Source organism: Zingiber officinale, chromosome 3A (genome assembly GCF_018446385.1).
Source record: "Zingiber officinale cultivar Zhangliang chromosome 3A, Zo_v1.1, whole genome shotgun sequence".
Lineage (NCBI taxonomy): Eukaryota > Viridiplantae > Streptophyta > Magnoliopsida > Zingiberales > Zingiberaceae > Zingiber > Zingiber officinale.
The window spans coordinates 44965273-44986021 of record NC_055990.1 but is presented as its reverse complement, the minus strand read 5'-3'; the positions used below and the strand labels follow the sequence as shown (position 1 = coordinate 44986021).

The 20749-nt window shown below is 40.0% G+C and overlaps 1 protein-coding gene and 1 pseudogene across 1 annotated transcript; one reads left to right on the top strand and one right to left on the bottom strand.

Annotated features, from left to right (window-relative positions):
* Positions 1–18182: 18182 nt before the first annotated feature.
* On the bottom strand, positions 18183–18914 carry LOC122050385. The gene has a single exon (XM_042611292.1). It carries the CDS (start codon positions 18912–18914, stop codon positions 18183–18185), a length of 732 nt encoding a protein of 243 aa, XP_042467226.1.
* A 667-nt stretch (positions 18915–19581) lies between these two features.
* Positions 19582–19653, top strand: LOC122054515 (annotated as a pseudogene).
* Positions 19654–20749: the final 1096 nt, after the last annotated feature.

Here is a 20749-nt window from a genome sequence, read left to right as displayed (position 1 = left end):
TCCTCCTCCTAAATGCTCCTGATAGCTCCTTGGTGCGTGGATGGCTTCGAAATGGCTTCAAAGACTCCTTCTCCACCGCCTTAGGGTCCTTGGATGACCCAAAATTGAGCTCCTTAGTTTTGATGAATGAATCACCATTTATACCTACTGGGGTCTATTGTTTACCACGACCAGTGCCGCTGGGTATGACCGCCTGTGGTGAAGCATTGCGCTCTCAGATCCTGTGACCAGGGTCCGTGGTGCTGACCACGGTCCGTGGTGCTGACCAAGGTCCATGGCGTTAGCCACGGGAACCCATGGTGTGGCGGCCGAGTCTGCCACGACTGCCCATGGCATGGTGATAAAGACTACCTACTATGTTAAGATAGTAACACACCTACTATCTTATGTAAATTAAGTGCAATATAAAATAAATATACCAACAAAAAGATTTGAAAGACGGAGCTTGGTCGGCACGAATGAAGTTGCTTGCTGAAATCGTAGGCGTGAGCAGCTTGCAGAAGAGCACCAAAATTGATTAGAAAGTTCTCTACTGCCTCTGACTTCGAGCCTTAATTTATAAGAGTACTGGAGGTTCGGTCGACCGATCCCTCTTTTCGGTCGATCGAACCAGCTTCATTCCTTTCTCGCTGAAGACTACAGCTGGCTTGATCTGTCGTAGTAAATGCTCATGAATGGTTCGGTCGACCGAACCCATTTTTCGGTCGACCGAACAGTCTATTTCCCTATTCGTCGAAATCTGCCGAGATCCTCATTAATGCTGCAATTAATTTTGATTGGATCGGTCGATTGGTCATCCAGTTCGGTCGACCGATCAGCCTTTTCCCTTTTTTGCTGATCGATGTTTGTTAACTTGGCCTGTGCTGAGTCACCAGGGATCGGTCGACCGATCTTACTATTCGATCGACCGATCAAGCTTTGATCGGACTTTGACTTTGATCTGGTCAGAGCTGTTTGCTTTCTGATTTTTTCTGTTATGCTTTGTTCGGTCGACTGAACCATTGGTTCGGTCGACCGATCCAGTCTGACCTACAGCACAGTGTTAGAACAAAAACTTCCTGCAACATAGATGTTAGCACATAGCATAATAATGAATGAGTAATAAAAGAACAGTAGAACTGTTCTTGATCTCAACTTGGAAACCTTCCCGGTTTCTTCAGTTGGATCAGCGACCTAGGGTTGTTCCCTTCTAGAACTCGACCTCACAGTCGCTCCTCCAGTTTGTTTACCTCAACCCACCTACCAAACTTTGATCCTCCAGATCTAGTTTGGACTTTTCACTCAGCCTTGATCGGCTCCCTAGGACTTTTCCTTCGATCTTCGGCCCTCCACACCTCTCGATCATACCACCAAGCATTGGGTCCACTTGACCTGCATGGATTTGCACCTGGGTTCCACGATCTGCTAAGATTTCTCTTGCCTAGCCTCCAACTAGGTCTTTCTTGGTTGAGTAAACATCCTGCACACTCAGTCAACTTGTTAGATCATAACAAGACTTAACTTGAACCTTTGACAACATCAAAACTCAGGTTTGATTCTGGTGCAACTTGCATCAACAATCTCCCCCTTTTTGATATTTGGCAACCAAGGTTCAAAGTTAAGTTAAAATATGCAACAAGTAAATAAACAAGCAATATTTCTCCCCTGAGTTAAATAACTCCCCCTGAATTCACTATCTCTCCTCCTTTGACACACATCAAAAATAGGGGCAGAACCAAAAACCAAGTAAGATTTAACCATAACATTTTCTAAATAGAAATGATTAAAATATGAAAATATAAACTAAGTAATGTAAATTTTGAATAGAATTAACAAAGAATTTAAATAAAACAAAAAAAGTTTACTAAGTCAAGAAATATTTTGAAAATATCTAAAAATTATATGTTAAAAAGAATAAAATTTGAAAGATATTTTGAAAATTAAAACACTTGAAATTTTATATCTTGAAAAGAATTATATTTTGAATTATGAAAAACATTTTGAAAATAATATTTTGAAAAGAATGAATTTTAAAAAATATTTTGAAAAGAATGAATTTTGAAAAATAATATTTTGAAAATAATTTGATCACTAAGTAAAAATAATATAAGTTTAAAAAATCTTGTTTTGAAGCTCCCCCTAAAATTGACAAATTCCTAAAAGTCCAAGCATGGGTAGGAAAACTAAGAAAAATTTATCCTTATGATGAAATGTCCAACCTTTGTTCAAGTCTAACTGCCATAAGATAGTAGCAAATGACTTAGGTTGGTCAATTTGAGTATTTAGTACTAACTGGGTTTTTACCGGTTAGTTTACCCAAATTGATTCATGTATGTTATTATAAAGCCCAGATTTATAGCGATGCACTAACATAAGCATCTGAAATCTAGGGCTAAGACCTAAGCATTTCACCCATTCTAAGTTATCAAACAAGGGATCCTACTGTGCTTGTGAGATGCTGGCTCCTAGGACTATAGGATCATGCAATTCTGCAGTAGATCTAAGCTACTCCAAAAAATTTAAAATAATTTGAAAGAAATTTTTAAAACTAAAAATTTGAAAGGGAATTTTTACAAAAATAATTTTTAAAGATAAACTAAGTAATAATTTCCAAAACAAACAAACCTATTCTATAAAATTTAGCAAAGAATTACTTTAGAAAAAAACATGACTAACTGGAAATTCCGTAAGATTAAAAATAGTCATTATTCAAGTTAATAATAAGTCACAAACAAAAGATCCCCAGAATCACTCATCCTCATCCTCATCATCTCGATAATAATCAAACATCCTCCGCTGCTCCTTCTCTAAAGCATTAGTACGCTCTATCATCTCTTGACGAAAATCTGCAAGTTGTCCCTGAAAGGTTGTACTGATCATCCATTTTTGTTTCCAAGGAGTCAAAGCGACTAAAAATATCATCTCGCAGACGGGTAAAGAAGTCACTAGTTGGAGGAGGAGGAGGATCATATGAACTGCTTTGAGGAAAATCAAAGTAGGGTGTCATGGCAAATCCAGGATCAATAAACACAAGAGGAAGCGCAATAACCGGGATCGGATCATCCTCAGCAATAGGGTCGTCGACAGCCGGTGGGATGTAGTGTGGATGAGTTCATTTGTACACAAGCCCCTCGGCGCTAGTCTTAATCCCAGCCAAGGACAACTGCCTAATCCCAACAAGATCAAAATCCGATAGCTCAATCAACTCATCCCGATGAACTCCCACACCCAGAGAAGCAATGTAGGCAGTAAGAACATGACACTAAACCATATGAACCTTATATGAAGTACTGTACCCTGAATAGTAAATGATAGATCTGTATACCCAGTATCCTAAGTCAAAGTCTAGTCTATGTCTAAGAGCATACATCAGAAAAAGATGAACTGGATGTAAGACACCCTGATCACCAGATGATAATGGATAAATGCAAGACACGACCATCTTATAAAAAGGATTATCTTTTGGACTAAGGGGTATAGTTGACATCTTTATAGGACGAGGTCCCTCAAAGAAGTCGGCATACATGATGTCAAGGGTCAAATGAGAGAAAGGAGCAAGTAATGGATCGGGAAGAGACTTACTAAAAAAGATACGATTAACCGAATGTCGTATCTGAAGAAAACGAATAAACATGTCAAGATCAAACAACATATCTCGAGTAGCAACTCTAGTCCTATAATGATGGGGATCAAGTTCACATAGATTGTGATAAAATTCAGAACACAAAATAGGATTATATGCATGACGACAAAAGACAATATTGTCGAGTTGAAAGTGATGTCTGATGTCAATGACCTCAGGACAGAAAGTTTGATAGAATTGAATATCAAGACAATGCGTTCCTAACACCTTAAATTTCTTATTAGGAAAAGATTGACGCAATTCTTCGAAAGAGAACCTAAGGTCTTGGCTGGGATTAAGAGAGCTAGCCTCTCGTTGTGCAATAGCTCTACTTTTCTCACTATATAAAGATAATAATGAAAAATTAATATCGCAGAATATAATTAATTGAGAAAGGACTAGATAATTACTGAGGCATTTTCGGAGGTTAGGTGAGGCTAGAATCGGCGAGTCAGATTAGAAGAGAGGAGAATGGATTTGTTGGTGAGTTCTAAAGGTTGCCTGATTCTGTTTATATAGAGGGTGATCAGTCGACCGATAAGGGGTTCGGTCGACCGATCCCTTAAATTTCTCGTCCTTTTGACCGGTGAGCAGACATTCGGTCGATCGATAAAACTGTTCGGTCGACCGATATTTTTATTTTGGCACAGATACAGGGTGGGTGGAGAGTAGTTGAACGGATGAGATTTTATGTTTTCGGTCGACCGATAAACCGGTTCCGTCGACCGAATAATTGAATCAGTCTTTAAAAGTGTTCGGTCGACCGAATCATTTGTTCGGTTGACGGAACTTTTAATTTTTTTTATATATTATTATTTAAAAAATTTAAATAATTCTTAATAATAATAAAGTTAAATAATTTTAATAAGTTTAAAATAAGTTTTTAATAAGTTTAAAATATTTTTAATAAATTCAAAATAATTTTAATAAGTTTAAAATAATTTTTAATAAGTAAGAATAATTTTTAATAAGTTTAAAATTTTTTAAATAATTTTTAAAATAGTTTTTAATAATTTTTAAAATGATTTTTAATAAGTTTTTTTTAATAATTTAATTAGTTTAAAATAATTTTAATAATTTAAAATAGTTTTAAATAATTTTAATTAAGTTTTTAGAATTTTAAAATAGTTTTAAGTAATTTTAATTAAGTTTTTAAAATAATTTTAAAGTAGTTTTAAATAATTAAGTTTTTAAATAAGTTTTAATTAATTTTAATATAGTTTTAAATAAGTTTTAATTAATATTAAAATAGTTTTAAATAAGTTTTAATTAATATTAAAATAGTTTTAAATAAGTTTTAATTAATATTAAAATAGTTTTAAATAAGTTTTAATTAATATTAAAATAGTTTTAAATGAGTTTTAATTAATTTTAAAATAGTTTTAAATAATTTTTAATTAATTTTAAAATAGTTTTAAATAAGCTTTAATTAATTTTAATTTTAAAATAAGTTTTAATAGTTTTAAATAAGTTTTAATTTTAAAATAGTTTTAAATAAGTTTTAATTAATATTAAAATAGTTTTAAATAAGTTTTAATTAATTAAGTTTAAATTAGTTTTAATTAGTTTTAATTAATTTTAAATTAATTAAGTTTAAATTAGATTTAAATTAGATTTGAATTAGATTTCAATTAATTTTGAATTTATTGAAAGAGGTTATTGAACTCATGTTAGATTCAAACTTAGCTTTGGGTTAATCAAGCAGGCGTCCTAAGGATAAGCTTTCAGTTCAGTGGCGAGGCATACGGCCTACTTGAATATCATTAGACCACTTGCTAAAGGCCTTCCAAACTGTTCCCGCTCAAAAAACTTAATATTAAATTTTGGTCTAACTAGCCCATGTTTGACTAGGGTAGCTTCGGTCAAATTCACAAAGTCTAGTGCACCAGGTAGAATTCCATATTCAGCCTAGACATGCCTTCGACAAAGTTTTCTTGACGTACTATCATCTCAATCCATTCCGGTGCTATATTGCAGGGTTTGGTAAACCTTTTTCATCTAACCGTTCTAAGCAGAAAAATAATCCTAAGCCTAAATATTGAGTTTGGTTTAATCATGTTGGTTGGATTGTTTTCTATTTGCTCCCCCTGAGTCATAGCTTAGATAAGGTCTATCTAAGTAATGGATTTGACTCTTAGGGACCAAGTAGTGGTTTGGTTCAATTTGTTTGGTTAAAAATTTTATTTAAACCCATGCTTGGACTTGACTTCTAGTATTTTGACTGATTATGGATAAGTATGGTTTGTTTGTTTGTTTGAGTTTGTAACCAAGTCCAGATTTGTTGTACATGGCTCATTGCGATCCAAGTACCATATTTAGACACTTGGATCCCATTTCGAACCTTTCCAACGTTTTCTTGAGTCGCTCAACTTGACCTTTCAAATCAGAATTTGTTTCCTCAAGTTTTTCAACTTGAGTTGAAGTTCCGAGTTGAACTCGGTCAGTCGAGTCACTCAAGTTAACTTGTTGCTTAAGGTGGTCTATTTCCTTAAGTAACAAGTTATTTTGTTTTTCGGATTTCGACAATTTTTTAAACAAACATTTTACTACTTTAAGCAAGTTAGACTTTGAATAAATCGTTACCATATTTGGATCTTCCGATCCAGGGCTTCTATCGGACTCGATGTCGATCTCGGATTCGTACTCTTCGTCAGAATCGGTCCCGGAATCTTCGTTTCTTGCCATAAATGCAAGGTGGCTCGAATGCTTCGTTTGCTCCGCGTCGGATTCGTCAGAAGAAGTTTCATCCCATGTCGCTTGAAGAGCCTTCTTTCGTCTTGTTGATTTGGGTCCTTCTTCTTTCCGATTTGGACATTCATTTTTGAAATGCCCCTTCTTGTTGCAGCCATAGCATATCACTTCTGATTTGTTTTGGATCTGATTTGGTGGGGTCCTTTTGGTGCTTCTTCTAAACTTCTTTTTAGTCAACAACCTTCGGACCATGTTGACTAATTCTTCTTCGTTTGTTGAGTCCGAGTCTGGTTCGCTTTCTAACTTGATCTTCTTTTTTGATTTTGTTTCCTTGCTTGATCCTGCATACAAAGCTACACCTTTCTCGACATGGCTTGTGTTAGACTGTTCGTGTAATTCCAATTCACAAAATAACTCATCTAACTTAAGAATCGAAAGATCCTTGGAAACTTTGTACGCATCTACAATTGATGCCCACAAAGCATTCCTCGGAAAAGCATTCAGAGCATACCTTATTGTGTCACGGTTTTCAAGACTATGCCCGATCAGGTGGAGGTCGTTTAAGATGTCCTTCAGTCGAGCGTGTAGTTGCGAGGTCGTCTCTTCGGGAAACATTTTTATATTCAATAAATTATTTAAAAGTAAATCTCGTTTGTTTACCTTTGAGTCATCAGTTCCTTCGTATAGCTTGACTAGCGAGTCCCACAATTCTTTAGCGTCGTCGTAGGGACCGATTCGGTTCAACTCCTCCATAGTAAGCCCGCACTGAATGGTGTTGATCGCCTTGTAGTTCAATTGTGACTTCTTGATCATTTGGGGAGTCCATTCTTCTGGTTCTAGAGTTGTTCCGTCCTTTGTTGGGGGAGTATATCCTTTCAAAATAGTGAACCAGAGCTCGATATCGGACTTCAAGTAACACTTCATCCTATTCTTCCAATAACTAAAATTTTCTCCTTTGAATAGTGGAGGTCGGACAGTACTATATCCTTCGTAATATGAGTTCGTCATCCTTGCAAGACAAAAATTAAAAAAAAAATATTTCAAGACTTTCGTCTTAGGATTAGTAGTGCCTGAAGAATAAATAATAAAAATATTCTAAAGGAAAAGAAAAGAAAGTTTTTAAAAAAGGTGCTTTGAAAATCGGTTAATAAATTTTAGAGATAATCGGCTCTGATACCAATTAATAGATTGTTTGGAGCGATAAAGGGGGGGTGAATATCTCACTCTTTTAAAAACTATTCTTTTCGTATTTCAAAACAATTTGAGTAAGCAGTAGAAAATATAAAAGACAAGGTTGTTTTACTTCGTTCGGAGCCTAGCTCGACTCCTACTCGAAGGCTCGCGGTCCTTGACCGCACCGATGGGCAAAGCACTAAAATCCTTCTTTCCGAAATCCTTGGAAAGAAGCGAATCATACAGATACAAGAATGTTAAGATAGTAACACACCTACTATCTTATGTAAATTAAGTGCAATATAAAATAAATATACCGACAAAAAGATTTGAAAGACGGAGCTTGGTCGGCACGAATGAAGTTGCTTGCTGAAATCATAGGCGTGAGCAAATTGCAGAAAAGCACCAGAATTGATTAGAAAGTTCTCTACTGCCTCTGACTTCGAGCCTTAATTTATAAGAGTACTGGAGGTTCGGTCGACCGATCCCTCTTTTCAGTCGACTGAACCAGCTCCATACCTTCCTCGCTGAAGACTGCAACAGGTTCGATCTGTCGTAGTAAATGCTCATGAATGGTTCGGTCGACCGAACCCATTTTTTGGTCAACCGAATAGTTTATTTCCTTGTTCGTCGAAATCTGCCAGATCCTCATTAATGCTACAATTAATTTTGATTGGATCGGTCGACCAGTCATCCGGTTCGGTCGATCGATCAGCCTTTTCCCTTTTTTGCTGATCGATGTTTGTTAACTTGGCCTGTGCTGAGTCACCAGGGATCGGTCGATCGATCTTACTGTTCTGTCTACCGATTAAGCTTTGATCAGACTTTGACTTTGATCTGGTCAGAGCTGTTTGCTTTCTGATTTTTTCTGTTATGCTTTGTTCGGTCGACTGAACCACTAGTTCGGTTGACCGATCCAGTCTGACCTGCAGCACAGTGTTAGAACAAAAACTTCCTGCAACATAGATGTTAGCACACAACATAATAATGAATGAGTAATAAAAGAGCAGTAGAACTGTTCTTGATCTCAACTTGGAAACCTTCCTAGTTTCTTCAGTTGGATCAGCGACCTAGGGTTATTCCCTTCTGGAACTCGACCTCACAGTCACTCCTCCAGTTTGTTTACCTCAACCCACCTGCCAAACTTTGATCCTCCAGATCTAGTTTGGACTTTTCACTCAACCTTGATCGGCTCCCCAGGCCTTTTCCTTCGATCTTCAGCCCTCCAGACCTCTGGATCATACCACCAAGCATTGGGTCCACTTGACCTGCTTGGATTTGCACCTGGGTTCCACGATCTGCTAAGATTTCTCTTGCCTAGCCTCCAACTAGCTCTTCTTAGTTGAGTAAACATCCTGCACACTCAGTCAACTTGTTAGATCATAATAAGACTTAAGTTGAACCTTTGACAACATCAAAACTCAGGTTTGATTCTTGTGCAACTTGCACCAACAACAAGAATACACAGCAGAAAAGAATCACAAAAATTCAAACGCTAGCACAAGTAGTTTTACTTGGTTCGGAGCCTTCGACAACTCCTACTCCAAAACTTACACTCATTGAGTACTTTCGTTGAAAAATTACTATCAGTTTAAATATTTGAGTTATAAAACTTGAGTACACAAACTATAAAATAAAAAGTTACCAATAAGAAGAAAGTATAAACAGAGATCCTTAATCGTTGGTTGTCGGAGTAGCTTTTCAGGATCATCAGAACCTTCTTAAAGCAACGCTTAAGAATGAAAGTTGTAGCAAATGTTATGTTTAAGTTGTTGGTCAAAGTCTTCTTTTATAGCCGTGTTCGGGCGCCTGGATCCCCTCCTGGGTTCCTAGACTGTGCTGACTTGGCGAGCTCTCATCGAAACTTCATCCTTGAAGTTTATCCACCTCCAGGTGCCCGAACCCCCTCCGAGCGCCTAGACCATTGACATGGGTCAGCCAGTCATCGAACTCCAACTCAGCTTTAGAATGAACTTTGCTGGTCTGGACACCTGGAGCACCTCCGGTTGCCCAGACTGCCCAAGTGCCTGGCCAGGCACTCGCTCGGGCCTCATTAAAGCTTGTTTGGGCACCCAAATCAACTCTAGTCCACAATTACCATTCAATGAATATAAACATGTTATGAGTTTTACATCAAACCAGTCCACAATTACTCCCTCATCCTAGAACAAAGACTCTACTCCATAGACGCTAGAGAAAAACCCAAAGACATGGTGAAACTAAACATACAATCCTCAAAAGCGAAGAGAGAAAGAAGAAGTATGCTTATCCAATGACGATGAGTGATCTTCGGATCCAATCCTTTGCTTCTGGAGTTGAGGTGATGGAAGATCGCTGGATTAATGTCTTGGATGGTGTGGAATGACACCAGAATGAATCTCCTCTTCCCGGCTCATCTCCCGGCTCTCCCCCTTTGGGAAAGGGGTTAAAACCCCTTTTATAAGCTAGGGTATGGCACGGTGGCACGGTCGTGCAAGAATGGGATGGTCGTGCCCTAACTGGCCTCTGGATGCGCTGCACGGCTATGCCAATTGGCACGGTCGTGTGATGCTAGGGCTTGGATCTGGGGTGCACGGCCGTGCAGGGTTGCACGACCGTGGTCTGCTCCTCCTCGGTCATGGGGTGCACGGTCATGCAGGGTTGCACGGTCGTGGTCTGCTCCGCCTTTGGTTTGGTCGCACGACCGTGCAAGGGTTGTACGGTCATGCATATCTTCCCTTCTGTTTAGCCACACGGTCGTGCAAGGTTTCCACAGTCGTGTTTTCTGGTTCACTTCGGTGCGTCGACAAATGTTGCTTTCACTCCGAAAGTTGTCCCTATGAACACAAAACCAAACAAATAGCAGATATCCGTACAAAAGAGTATATATGATGAATACATGATAAAAGAGACGATCATACAAAGAATACGTATGTATAAAGTAAACGAATGTGCATAAAAGCATGCATAAACCATCCTAATATTTACGCACATCACACCCCTAGACTTGAACCTTTGCTTGTCCTCAAGCAAAACACTACAAACTATGTTCATGAGCGCCTGGTAGTGTTTCATGATCCCTAGTGCATTTGCCTAACTCTATCAACTAGTTTCATTGATAAGCATGATTGTGAAGTTACCTAACTATAGCCTAAGTAAAAGTTCCTTGTGCTCGGTGCAATAAGTAGCGCAAACTCTTCAAGTTTCAATTCTTTGTCCTAGTTAAGTCGTCATACGATTGAGTTCCTAATGTTCCCGGTGATAAGCACTTACCTGCCACACACTTGGTTTGTTTTTCTTAAGTTACACAAGGTCTCAAAGGATACTTCTCAGAATCAAGAGAAACATAACATTCATTTCCCCAGTAACCTAACTCAGTCTCAAAGGGGTGAATTGTTAGCTTCCACTCACGACAACTGTTGTTTATCCTTTATTTTTTTCTCTTTTTTTTATGGTGTCGTGTAGCACTAATCACACATGTGGGATGCATATGTTGGGATTTAGATTTTTTTCAAATGAGCTTTCATGCTCTGAGGTTGTCTAGTAACCAAAATATAAGTAAGAAATCCCCAAGGGAACACAAGTACTAACCAATTCGGATGAATCATAACTATTCCAAAAAATATTTCCACTATTCAAGCTTAAGTACTTAGGTGTAGTGTAAATAAGATCCTTAAGGTTAGGTCAAAACTTATATCAAACTCCGTACAATACTTAGCTTGTTTCATGCTACTAGAGATAGAGAAAAGAGATACACCAAACATACTAACATTATCTTGACAACTCATAAACTAAGAAAATGTTAGTCATTTTGCTATCGGACAAGTAGCAGAAAAAGTAGAAGGTTTGATGTTCTCAAATATGCCTCAAAACCAGAAATACAAAATAATAAAAAAAATGAAATAAGAAAAATGCAGAAAATAAACTAAAAATAGAAATATGCAAATCAGAAGGAAAATGCAAAAAGAAAAGAAAACATAAAAACTCGCCTAGGGTTGTGCAGACAAACACAATACCCCCCCCCCCCCCGGCAGACTTAGACCTTTCATCATCCCGATGAAATCAATATGTTAGTGGGGGTGGGGGATATGGATGTCCTTAATGTGTGTTAGGGGGAAATCTAGGCATACTAGGAAGATGGCCAAGGTGTTGATGATATTGATATAGGGTGTCTACTTGTTGTCTAGTGATATCCATATCATCCATAAAATTTCTCATTCTTTCCTGATCAACATCATAGTCCTGAACGAACCCTGTCACCTGACTATAGAAGTCTCTAGTGAACCAGAAATGATCCTGTACCTCCCTAAACTGGTCGTCAAATAACTTGAAATGACCCTCCAACAATCGTTGTTGGGAATTTTGCTTCTCATGAAGGGAGTCTAAAGAGGTACGGAAGTTAGAAAAATCAAACCTAGAGGATCCCGTGCCATAAGCAAAAGAGTGTCTAGGAGGTTCCGGATGTCTGGAAGGCTACAGGAATCTTGATGACGAGGGCTCTTGGTGGTACTCGGGTTCTTCTATAATAGAGGGCACAGTCTCAAGGTGTAAATCAGTAATCACCCAATTTAGGGGGTCGCGAACTGAAGTGCGCTCGGGGCAAGGAAGGAGTAATGGAAAACCATTGGTTCTAGGGAAAGCAAACTCATTCTCATCCTGACAAATTATATTCATAGCAAGACAAGAATTTATGTCGATCTTGTCATTACCATGAATTACCTCTAATCCATCAAGTGCACAACCCAAATTGAATGCTACTTGGGTGATCAACCCACCAAACACTATCATCCCCAAAGATGCCTTAGCTACCTTCCACAAAGTTTGCAAGAAATGAAACCCCGAATCAAAATCAACTTTATTTAACATTTCCCAAAGAAAATACAGTTCTATCTTCCTAACCACCCCATCACTCTCTCCTCGACCAAAGATCGTTTTGCTCATCACTCGGTGAAGGTATCTAAAGGTTGGATTTTGCATGTGGGATGCTTTGGCTCTAGAGGGCTTATAAGGGTCTTTTAATCCGGTTATCGACGTCCAAAATTCATTCCGCCTAATTTCATCATCAAATCCTCGGGCACCACCAATGGTTAAACCAAAAATATTATTAAATCACTAAAATTCCACCAAACTTCTTTATTCATCATCCTAAAAGTTATGCCCCCTACATAGTCATGTTTAGAAGAAAATTTAACATCGAGTGAGCTCAAAAATTCAAGGACTAGGCGGGGGTAGGTCGGTGCATGAGCATACATGATGTCATTCCAATCTAAAGAGCTTATCATCCAATCTACATCATCTCTAATTTCTATCATGTCCATAGTAATAGTTGTTGGTCCCTTTGGAGGCCGACAAGAGGGGAGGGGTGAATTGCCCTATAAAAATAAACCACAAACCTTTCTCGGATATTCAACTAATTTAAAAGAACTTGTAATTATAAACAAAAAGAGACTAATTAGAAATAAACTCAGACACAGAGGGTTTACTTGGTTTGCAATCAGAGGATTGCTAATCCAAGGTAAAGATGGTGCACTATCTGATTCTCCTCTGGTCGGAGTAGCCTCTAATAGCGTTGACAGTACAAAAGAATAGAAAGCACAGAGAAAATGAATTACAAGTTGGTTTTCTTAACTGTGCAGATCAGTGCTATATTTATAGCACTGGTCGAGGCGTCCCGAAGGAGTTCCGGGTGCCCTGGGGGGATAAAACTTTATCCCCCAACGTTTAGATCGCGTTAGAATCGATCTGGTAAAAAAACTTCATCCCGGGCACCCGGAAGGGTTCCGGGCACCCCGGGCTGCTCCGGGAGCCCCGAGCCTTGAAGTCAACAGAAGTTGACATTTTCGTCTCTGGTTCAGCTCGTCTCGATCCGGGTCTTGTTCGCTCCGGCTCCGCTAGTTTGGGCGATCTCGGCCATCCGAAATAGGGCTCACCCAAGTTCTGGCCTTCTCCTCGAGCAGCCTTCCTTCTTGGTTTCTCGCCCCTCGAACGCCACGCACATTCTTCTTGTCCACCGGTGTACTCTTCCACGGTCACCTCGTCCCTCGGACGCACCGAGCCCGTCGGCTCTCTCCCCGTGCCGTCCTTCTCGCTAGCCGCGTCTTCCGCTCGACTTCCTGTGTTCCTAAGCTCCTGCACACTTAGACACAAGGGTTAGACAAAACAGGACCTAACTTAACTTATTTGATCACATCAAAATACCTTGGGGTTCCAACAATCTCCCCCTTTTTGATGTGAGCAACCCAAGTTAAGTTAGGGTAAAACAGATGCAATAAAAACAGTTAATATACAAATAAGTCCAAATATTTTTCAATTATATACCTCCCCCTAGACTTAACATACTTCTCCCCCTTTGATCACATAAAAAATAGGGGTTCTTAAACAAGTCTAAGGTAAAAAAAAATTCTATGGCAAATCTTAAAAACAATTTCAAAAAAAATTTCTAAGTCAATATTCATTAAAAAATTTCGAAGGCAGTTATCATAAAAAATTCTTAGGCAAAAAAAAATCCCAAGGTAAATTTTATAAAAAATTTCTAAGTCAATTTTTATAATAAAAAAAAATTCTAACACAAATTGAATAACTCTTTTAAAGCATTAAGTAAATTAAATTAATGCTTTTTCAGTTAGTCAATTAAACTTTTCATTTTGATACTTGGCTTCCAGGTCGTGGCGAGACACTAGACCTTCTTAGTTATTGGAGCAACAACCACTTCCTTAGACAAAGCCTCATAAAGAAATTAGTTGTTTAATTTCCTTGATGAAAATGCTAAGTCTAATTTTAATTTTAAATTAAACAGGTTTTTGGAACCCAATAGAGGTTCCTTCCTACAGGGTTAATTAAATATTTTCTAGGTACATAGGCCTTTGATATTTTTCTAATTTAATTTTGGTGAAATCTATAATACCAGTTTAGTCCTCTATAATTTCTAAAAGTAGAAATATTTGAACCATTAGACTTTTTCAATCTTTCTATTTCTTCTTTTAGTTTTTCATTTTCAATTTTCAATTTATCTAAATCCTCTATAAGACATGATTTTGCCAAAAAAAAATTGATTCTAAAATTTCATTTTCTAATTTGGTATTTTTATTTTCTAATTTATACATGGATTTAGCCATTGCCTTAATACCAAAGTAAAGTTGATCAGGGGGTAAGAGGCATACCTCACTTACCATATCAAACTTGAAGCCTGAATCTCCCCCTGCTTCGCTTCTTTCTTCTGAGGTTGCTCCCCCTTCATCGATGCTAGGTTATGATGTGCTTTGCCCTTCGTAGCTTGCCATCAGCGCTAGCCCGGCATATTCTTGAATCTCGGACTCAGATGATGAAGTGTCGTCCCAAGTAGCTTTTAGGTTCTTGTGCTTCTTGGGAATTTTGCCTTTGTCCTTCTTTAGTTCTGGGTAATCCTTTTTTAGGTGTCCTTCCTTTTGACATTGGTAGCAACGCATCCTTCTTCTATTTCTTGAATTCTTTTTATTCTACATTTCTTTGAATTTATTAGATCTAAAAAACTTTTTAAAGTTCCTTACCATGTATGCTTCCTGATCGTCTTCTGAATCTGACTCGGGTTCATCCTTCTTGGTTGCATTTAGTGTGATCATCTGGCTTGATTCCTTTGTTCCTGCACACCTAGTTTCATGCAATTCAAGAGTGGAGAACAGTTCTTCTAAAGTACTTACCTCCAGGTCTTTCGAAATGTAGTAAGCGTCGATGATTAATGTCCATTCTGAAGTTCTGGGAAACACGTTGAGTGCGTAGCATATTGTATCCCGATTTATTACCATTTCTCCGAGGTTCTCAAGACCAGTAATCAGTTCTTTTACCTTCGCGTGTAAATTGGCTACCTTCTCACATTTTTCCAGACGGATGTTCATCAGCTTGTTCTGGAGGATGTCTCTTCTAGCGAGCTTCGCTTCGGACGTGCCTTCGTGGAGTTCCAGGAACTTCTTCGAGAGTTCTTTAGAAGATGAATAGCTTCTGATGCGGTTTACCTCATGAGGCAGCAACACGCTCAGCAGGTGATATTTTGCACGGCTGTTCACTACAGACTCATTATGTTCCTTCTTTGTCCAATGGCTCTCTTCTTTTCCTTCTCCATCTTGATTCATCGGAGCTACAAAACCATACTTCATAATAAACTGAATTTCAAAATTAGTTCTTAGGAATACCTCCATACATCGCTTCCAGTCTGCGAAGTCCCCCTCTAATTTTGGTGGAACGATGCTTGGTCCGGTAATCTCGTTGCTTCTATCGGCGGTTAGTCCTCCTAAATCGCCTCGCTCTGATACCACTTGTTGGTCCCTTTGGAGGCCAGCAAGAGGGGAGGGGTGAATTACCCTACAAAAATAAGCCACAAACCTTTCTCGGATATTCAACTAATTTAAAAGAACTTGTAATTATAAACAAAAAGAGACTAATTAGAAATAAACTCAAACACAAAGGGTTTACTTGGTTTGCAATCAGAGGATTGCTAATCCAAGTCAAAGATAGCGCACTATCTGATTCTCCTCTGGGCGGAGTAGCCTCTTACAGCGTTGACAGTACAAAAGAATAGAAAGCACGGAGAAAATGAATTACAAGTTGGTTTTCTTGACTGTGCAGATCAGTGCTATATTTATAGCACTGGTCGGAGTGCCCCAAAGGGGTTCCGGGCGCCCTGGGGGGATAAAACTTTATCCCCCAATGTTCAGATCGTGTTAGAATCGATCTGGTCAAAAAAACTTCATCCCGGGCGCCCGGAAGGGTTCCGGGCACCTCGGGCTACTCCGGGCGCCCGGAATGGTTCCGGGCGCCCGGAATGGTTCCGGGCGCATTCCGGGCGCCCCGAGCCTTAAAGTCAACAGAAGTTGACTTTTTCATCTCTGGTTCAGCTCGTCTCTGTCCGGGTCTTGTTCGCTCCGTCTCCGCTAGCTTGGGTGATCTCGGCAATCCGGAATAGGGCTCACCCGAACCCAAGTTCCGGCCTTATCCTCGAGCAGCCTTCCTTCCCGGTTTCTCATCCCTCGAACGCCGCGCAAGTTCTTCTCGTCCACTAGTGTACACTTCCGCGGTCACCTCGTCCCTTGGACGCACCGAGCCCGTCGCCTCTCTTCTCGTACCGTCCTTCTCGCTAGTCACGTCTTCCGCTCGACTTCCTGTGTTCCTAAGCTCCTGCACACTTAGACACAAGGGTTAGACAAAACATGACCTAACTTAACTTGTTTGATCACATCAAAACACCTTGGGATTCCAACAATAGTATCCATATATTTAGTGCATGTAATTTTCCTAGCGACAAGGATATCATATCTAGCCTTTTGTTTATGATTTCTAAAAATGATATTGAACTCGTTTTCGTTACCTTCATCGCGTGCCACCCTTTTTCCTTTGCCTTTTGATGTGGACGCCTTCCCTTTGCCTTTGTCCCCTCTCGGTGCATCTCCTTCACCAGATCCACCACTTCCCTGACGAAGTCTTTTCAAGATCTGTGACATGGTGCAAGGCTTTGAGGAGTTTCTTGTGGAAATGAGTCTTGAGGGTGGAAGGGGAGGAGAAGGAAGGGAAAATAGGAAGGTTTCTTCTCTCTTTTCAGACTTGTGGCTTGAATAAATCTTAGATCTAGATGGAGATCTAAGAAAAAGTGAGCTCTAGAGGTGGGAATCAGGGTTTGATGAGGTATAGTAGAGAGGGTAAGGCTTTTGGAAGAGAGGGAGATGGAAATAGGGTTTTTAGAGAGGTAGGGCGGTGCACACGGGTAGAGGCAGGGTCGTGTCTTATAGACACGACCGAGTTAGGTATGGCTCTGCACGGCCATGCCAATTAGCACGACCTCCTCTATTCTCCTTTCGGCCAAGGTCTCATGGCCGTGCCGGATGGCACGACCCAGTTCTTCCTCGTCTCTGGGCATGTCTCACGGCAGTGCCAATTGGCACGGCCCGAGCCTTCTCCTTCTCGGGTAGTCTCACACGGTCGTGCCGAGTGGCACGACCTGTGCCCTCATTCTCTCTGCATAGGCCACACGACCGTGCAGGGTTGCACGGGTCGTGGCCTCCATCCTGCTGTTGGCTTCGCACGGCCGTGTGGAATCACACGGTCGACTCCTTTAAACTCACAGTGACTCACCTTTTGCTCTCTCGGTCCCTCTGATGCCTCCATGCCCATGAAATGCTCACGGCTAGCTCATGGAGGCTTACACATCCTGAAAACGAACACCCAAAAGTGAAGAAATGATAAAAATGCTAAAGGAAACAACATTCTAGAATGAAAAACCCTTGGGTTGCCTCCCAAGAAGTGCTTGTTTTAGGCCTTTAGCTCGACCCCATTTCAGTTAATGCGTACTAAACCCGTGAGAGCACGGCTCTCCTCCACGGGTTAATGCTCCAGTCTGCGCCTTCAGTTTCACTCGTGCAGGACAAATATACTTCTTGTTGCTTGCTGGAGGGGAACTCTCATGGACACTGCACTCCTCGACTTTGTGTATGTTGATCTTACTAGAATTGTCCTGAGAAGAGGGGTTGCAGATGGAGGAATCAGATAAGTCAAACTCGATCTTTTCTTTACCTATCTCCAAGGATAATCTATGACTTTCTACATCGATGATGGCTCCAGCTGTGGAAAGGAATGGTCTTCCAAGGATGATCAGTATCTTGGGGTCTTCCTCCATATCCAAGATAATGAAATTTGTGGGAACTATACATCCACCCACTTCTACTGGCACATCTTCCACTATTCCCATTGGGTATCTGCATGAATGGTCAGCTAGTTATAGTGCCATAGTGGTCAGTTTAATGTTCTGGAGGCCCAGCTTCTTGCATAAAGAGTACGGAAGTAGGCTAACGTTGGCCCCCAAGTCACAGAAAGCTCTCGGTATCTGTTCAGATCCAATCTTGCACGGTATGGAGAGACTTCCTGGATCCTGAAGCTTTGGTGGAGAATTTACCGTAAGGAGAGCGCTGCAATTCTCTATTAATGTTACGGTCTCGAAGTCGCCCTTCTGCCTCCTGTTAGATAAGATACCCTTTAAGAACTTTGCGAACTTCGGCATTTGGTGCAATGCATCTATCAGTGGTACTTCTATGCAAATCTCCTTGATCTTCTTAAGGAATCGGTTGAACTCTTTATCCTTCTGGGATGTTATCAGTTTATGAGGAAAGGGAATCGTCTGATTCTGTGGGGGAACTTGAAGAGTTTTTTCAACCTTTTTAGTAGCCTCCTCTCCATTCCTGTTTTGAGTCAGATTGGGCATTAGGAGAGAGGGCTCCTTCTCTGAGTCAAGTTCCTTCTGGGTAATGATTTGGGGATCCCCCATAATACGTCCGCTCCTCAGCTCAATGTGGTTGCAATGCTCTACTAGATTTATATCTGGCTTCCCTGGAAATGTTCTTTGTGCTCTTGAAATAGATTCGGCTATCTGGGCTATCTGGTTATCTTGCATCTTTTGGTGCTTCTCAAAATTCTCCATTCTTTGAGTTAACAACTTGATCTCATTCTTCATCTTCTTTTGCTCTGAGAGAGCTTCTTCAAGCATCTTTTCAATTCTGGACAGTTGTGAAGGTTGCTGTTGAAAAGTTTGTTGTCCAGCTGAGTAGTTCTGCTGCCCAGGTGAGTAGTTCTGTTGTCTAGGTTGATAGCTCTGTTTTGCTGGCCCTTGATCCTGATTGTTCCAATATGAGAAGTTTGGGTGATTTCTCCAACCTGTATTGTATGTATTAGAGTACGGTTTATTTTGCCTTTGGTTGTAGCTAACTATTGCATCACACTGCTCAAGTTGGTTTATCTGTGCTTGTATTGGCCCTAGGGGGCAAGTATCTTGAGCATGATCCATACTTTCGCAAGTTTCACAAACACAAACTATCACATTGACCGTGTTGTTGTTGTTTCCCATGGCCTCAAATTTCTTGGTCAGAGCATCCAACTTTGCAGACATGAGAGTGACTGCATCCACGTCGAATTTCCCTGACGCTTTTATTGGATTCCCTGAGAAAGAACCACCTGATTTTTTTGATGCCCACTGATGGTGATTCTGTGCCACATTCTCTATGATCTCTTCAGCTTCATCAAGGCTCTTGTTCATCAGTGCTCCTCCTGCTGCAGAATCGAGGGATACCTTCGTGTGATAGTTGATTCCATTGTAGAAGGTGTGCAGGACCAACCATTTCTCAAGGCCATGATGGGGGCACTATCTCAGCATGCTCTTGAATCTGTCCCAGACTTCAAATAATTATTCTGAGTCTATCTATTTGAAGCTTTCGGTCAAGTTTCTCATGTCGGCAGTTTTGCTTGGTGGATAGAATTTGTCTAGGAATTTCTGCTCACACTGCTCCCAAGATGTAATGTTGTTCGCTGGAAGTGAATTTAGCCACTGCTTGGCTCTGTCTTTCAGGGAGAATCCAAAGAGAAATAACCTTACTGATTCTAGAGGGACTTCGTTCACTTTCATGGTGCCGCAGATCTCGTAGAAAAGCTCCAAGTGGTGGTTTGGATCATCGTGTGGTCCTCCTTCAAATTGAATCTACTGAACCATGTGAATTACTGCAGGCTTGATTTCAAAGTTGTTAGCTTCGATTGGCAGTCGAGTGATGCTAGACTGAACCCCTCGTGCATAAGGTGTTGCATAATCCTTCAACAATTTATCAGCCATCTTTGAAGATTCTTGTGTTGCTTGAAATGCCTTCTGTAGGTTTCTCCTTCTCAAGAAAGTCCTATCAATCTCTGGATCGAATGGTAGAAGTTGTCCTGAAATATTAGCTCTTCGCATGCAAAAATAAAATATGAACTATAGTAAAGAAGAAAAGATGTAATAATAGTATTTTTGGCGTTTTTAATAAAAATGCAAAAAGTAAAGAAAAACAAGAATAAAATTATTTATCTCTAAATGCGAATGAAAGTAAAGATAAAAGAAAAGAAAACAACGTCTAGTCTAATCCAGTGTGACTATCACCAATGTTATAGACGCAGTCCCCAGCAACGGCGCTAAAAACTTGTTACGATTTCGCAAGGGCACGGATTCGTCGTCAGTAATATAAAAGATTGTCGAACCCACAAGGACTGGTTATAAGCACTAGTGAAGGCACACTTAGGATTGGCTATGCTATCGATGGTTGTAAGTAATCTAAGAGAAAAGATCGGGAAGCGAGGAATGGGAACTAGCAACGAGAGGAAATTAACCTGGTTAATGAAGAGTTCTAGGAGTTCGATTTCATTGTGGTGGTATTGATGTTTCTCATACTATCCTATACTCATTGTGTTGGATCGAGAAACGCTAGAGGGGGGGGTGAATAGCACTCGTGGCTATTTCGTTCGATTCGTAAAACTATCGGAGTTAAATCA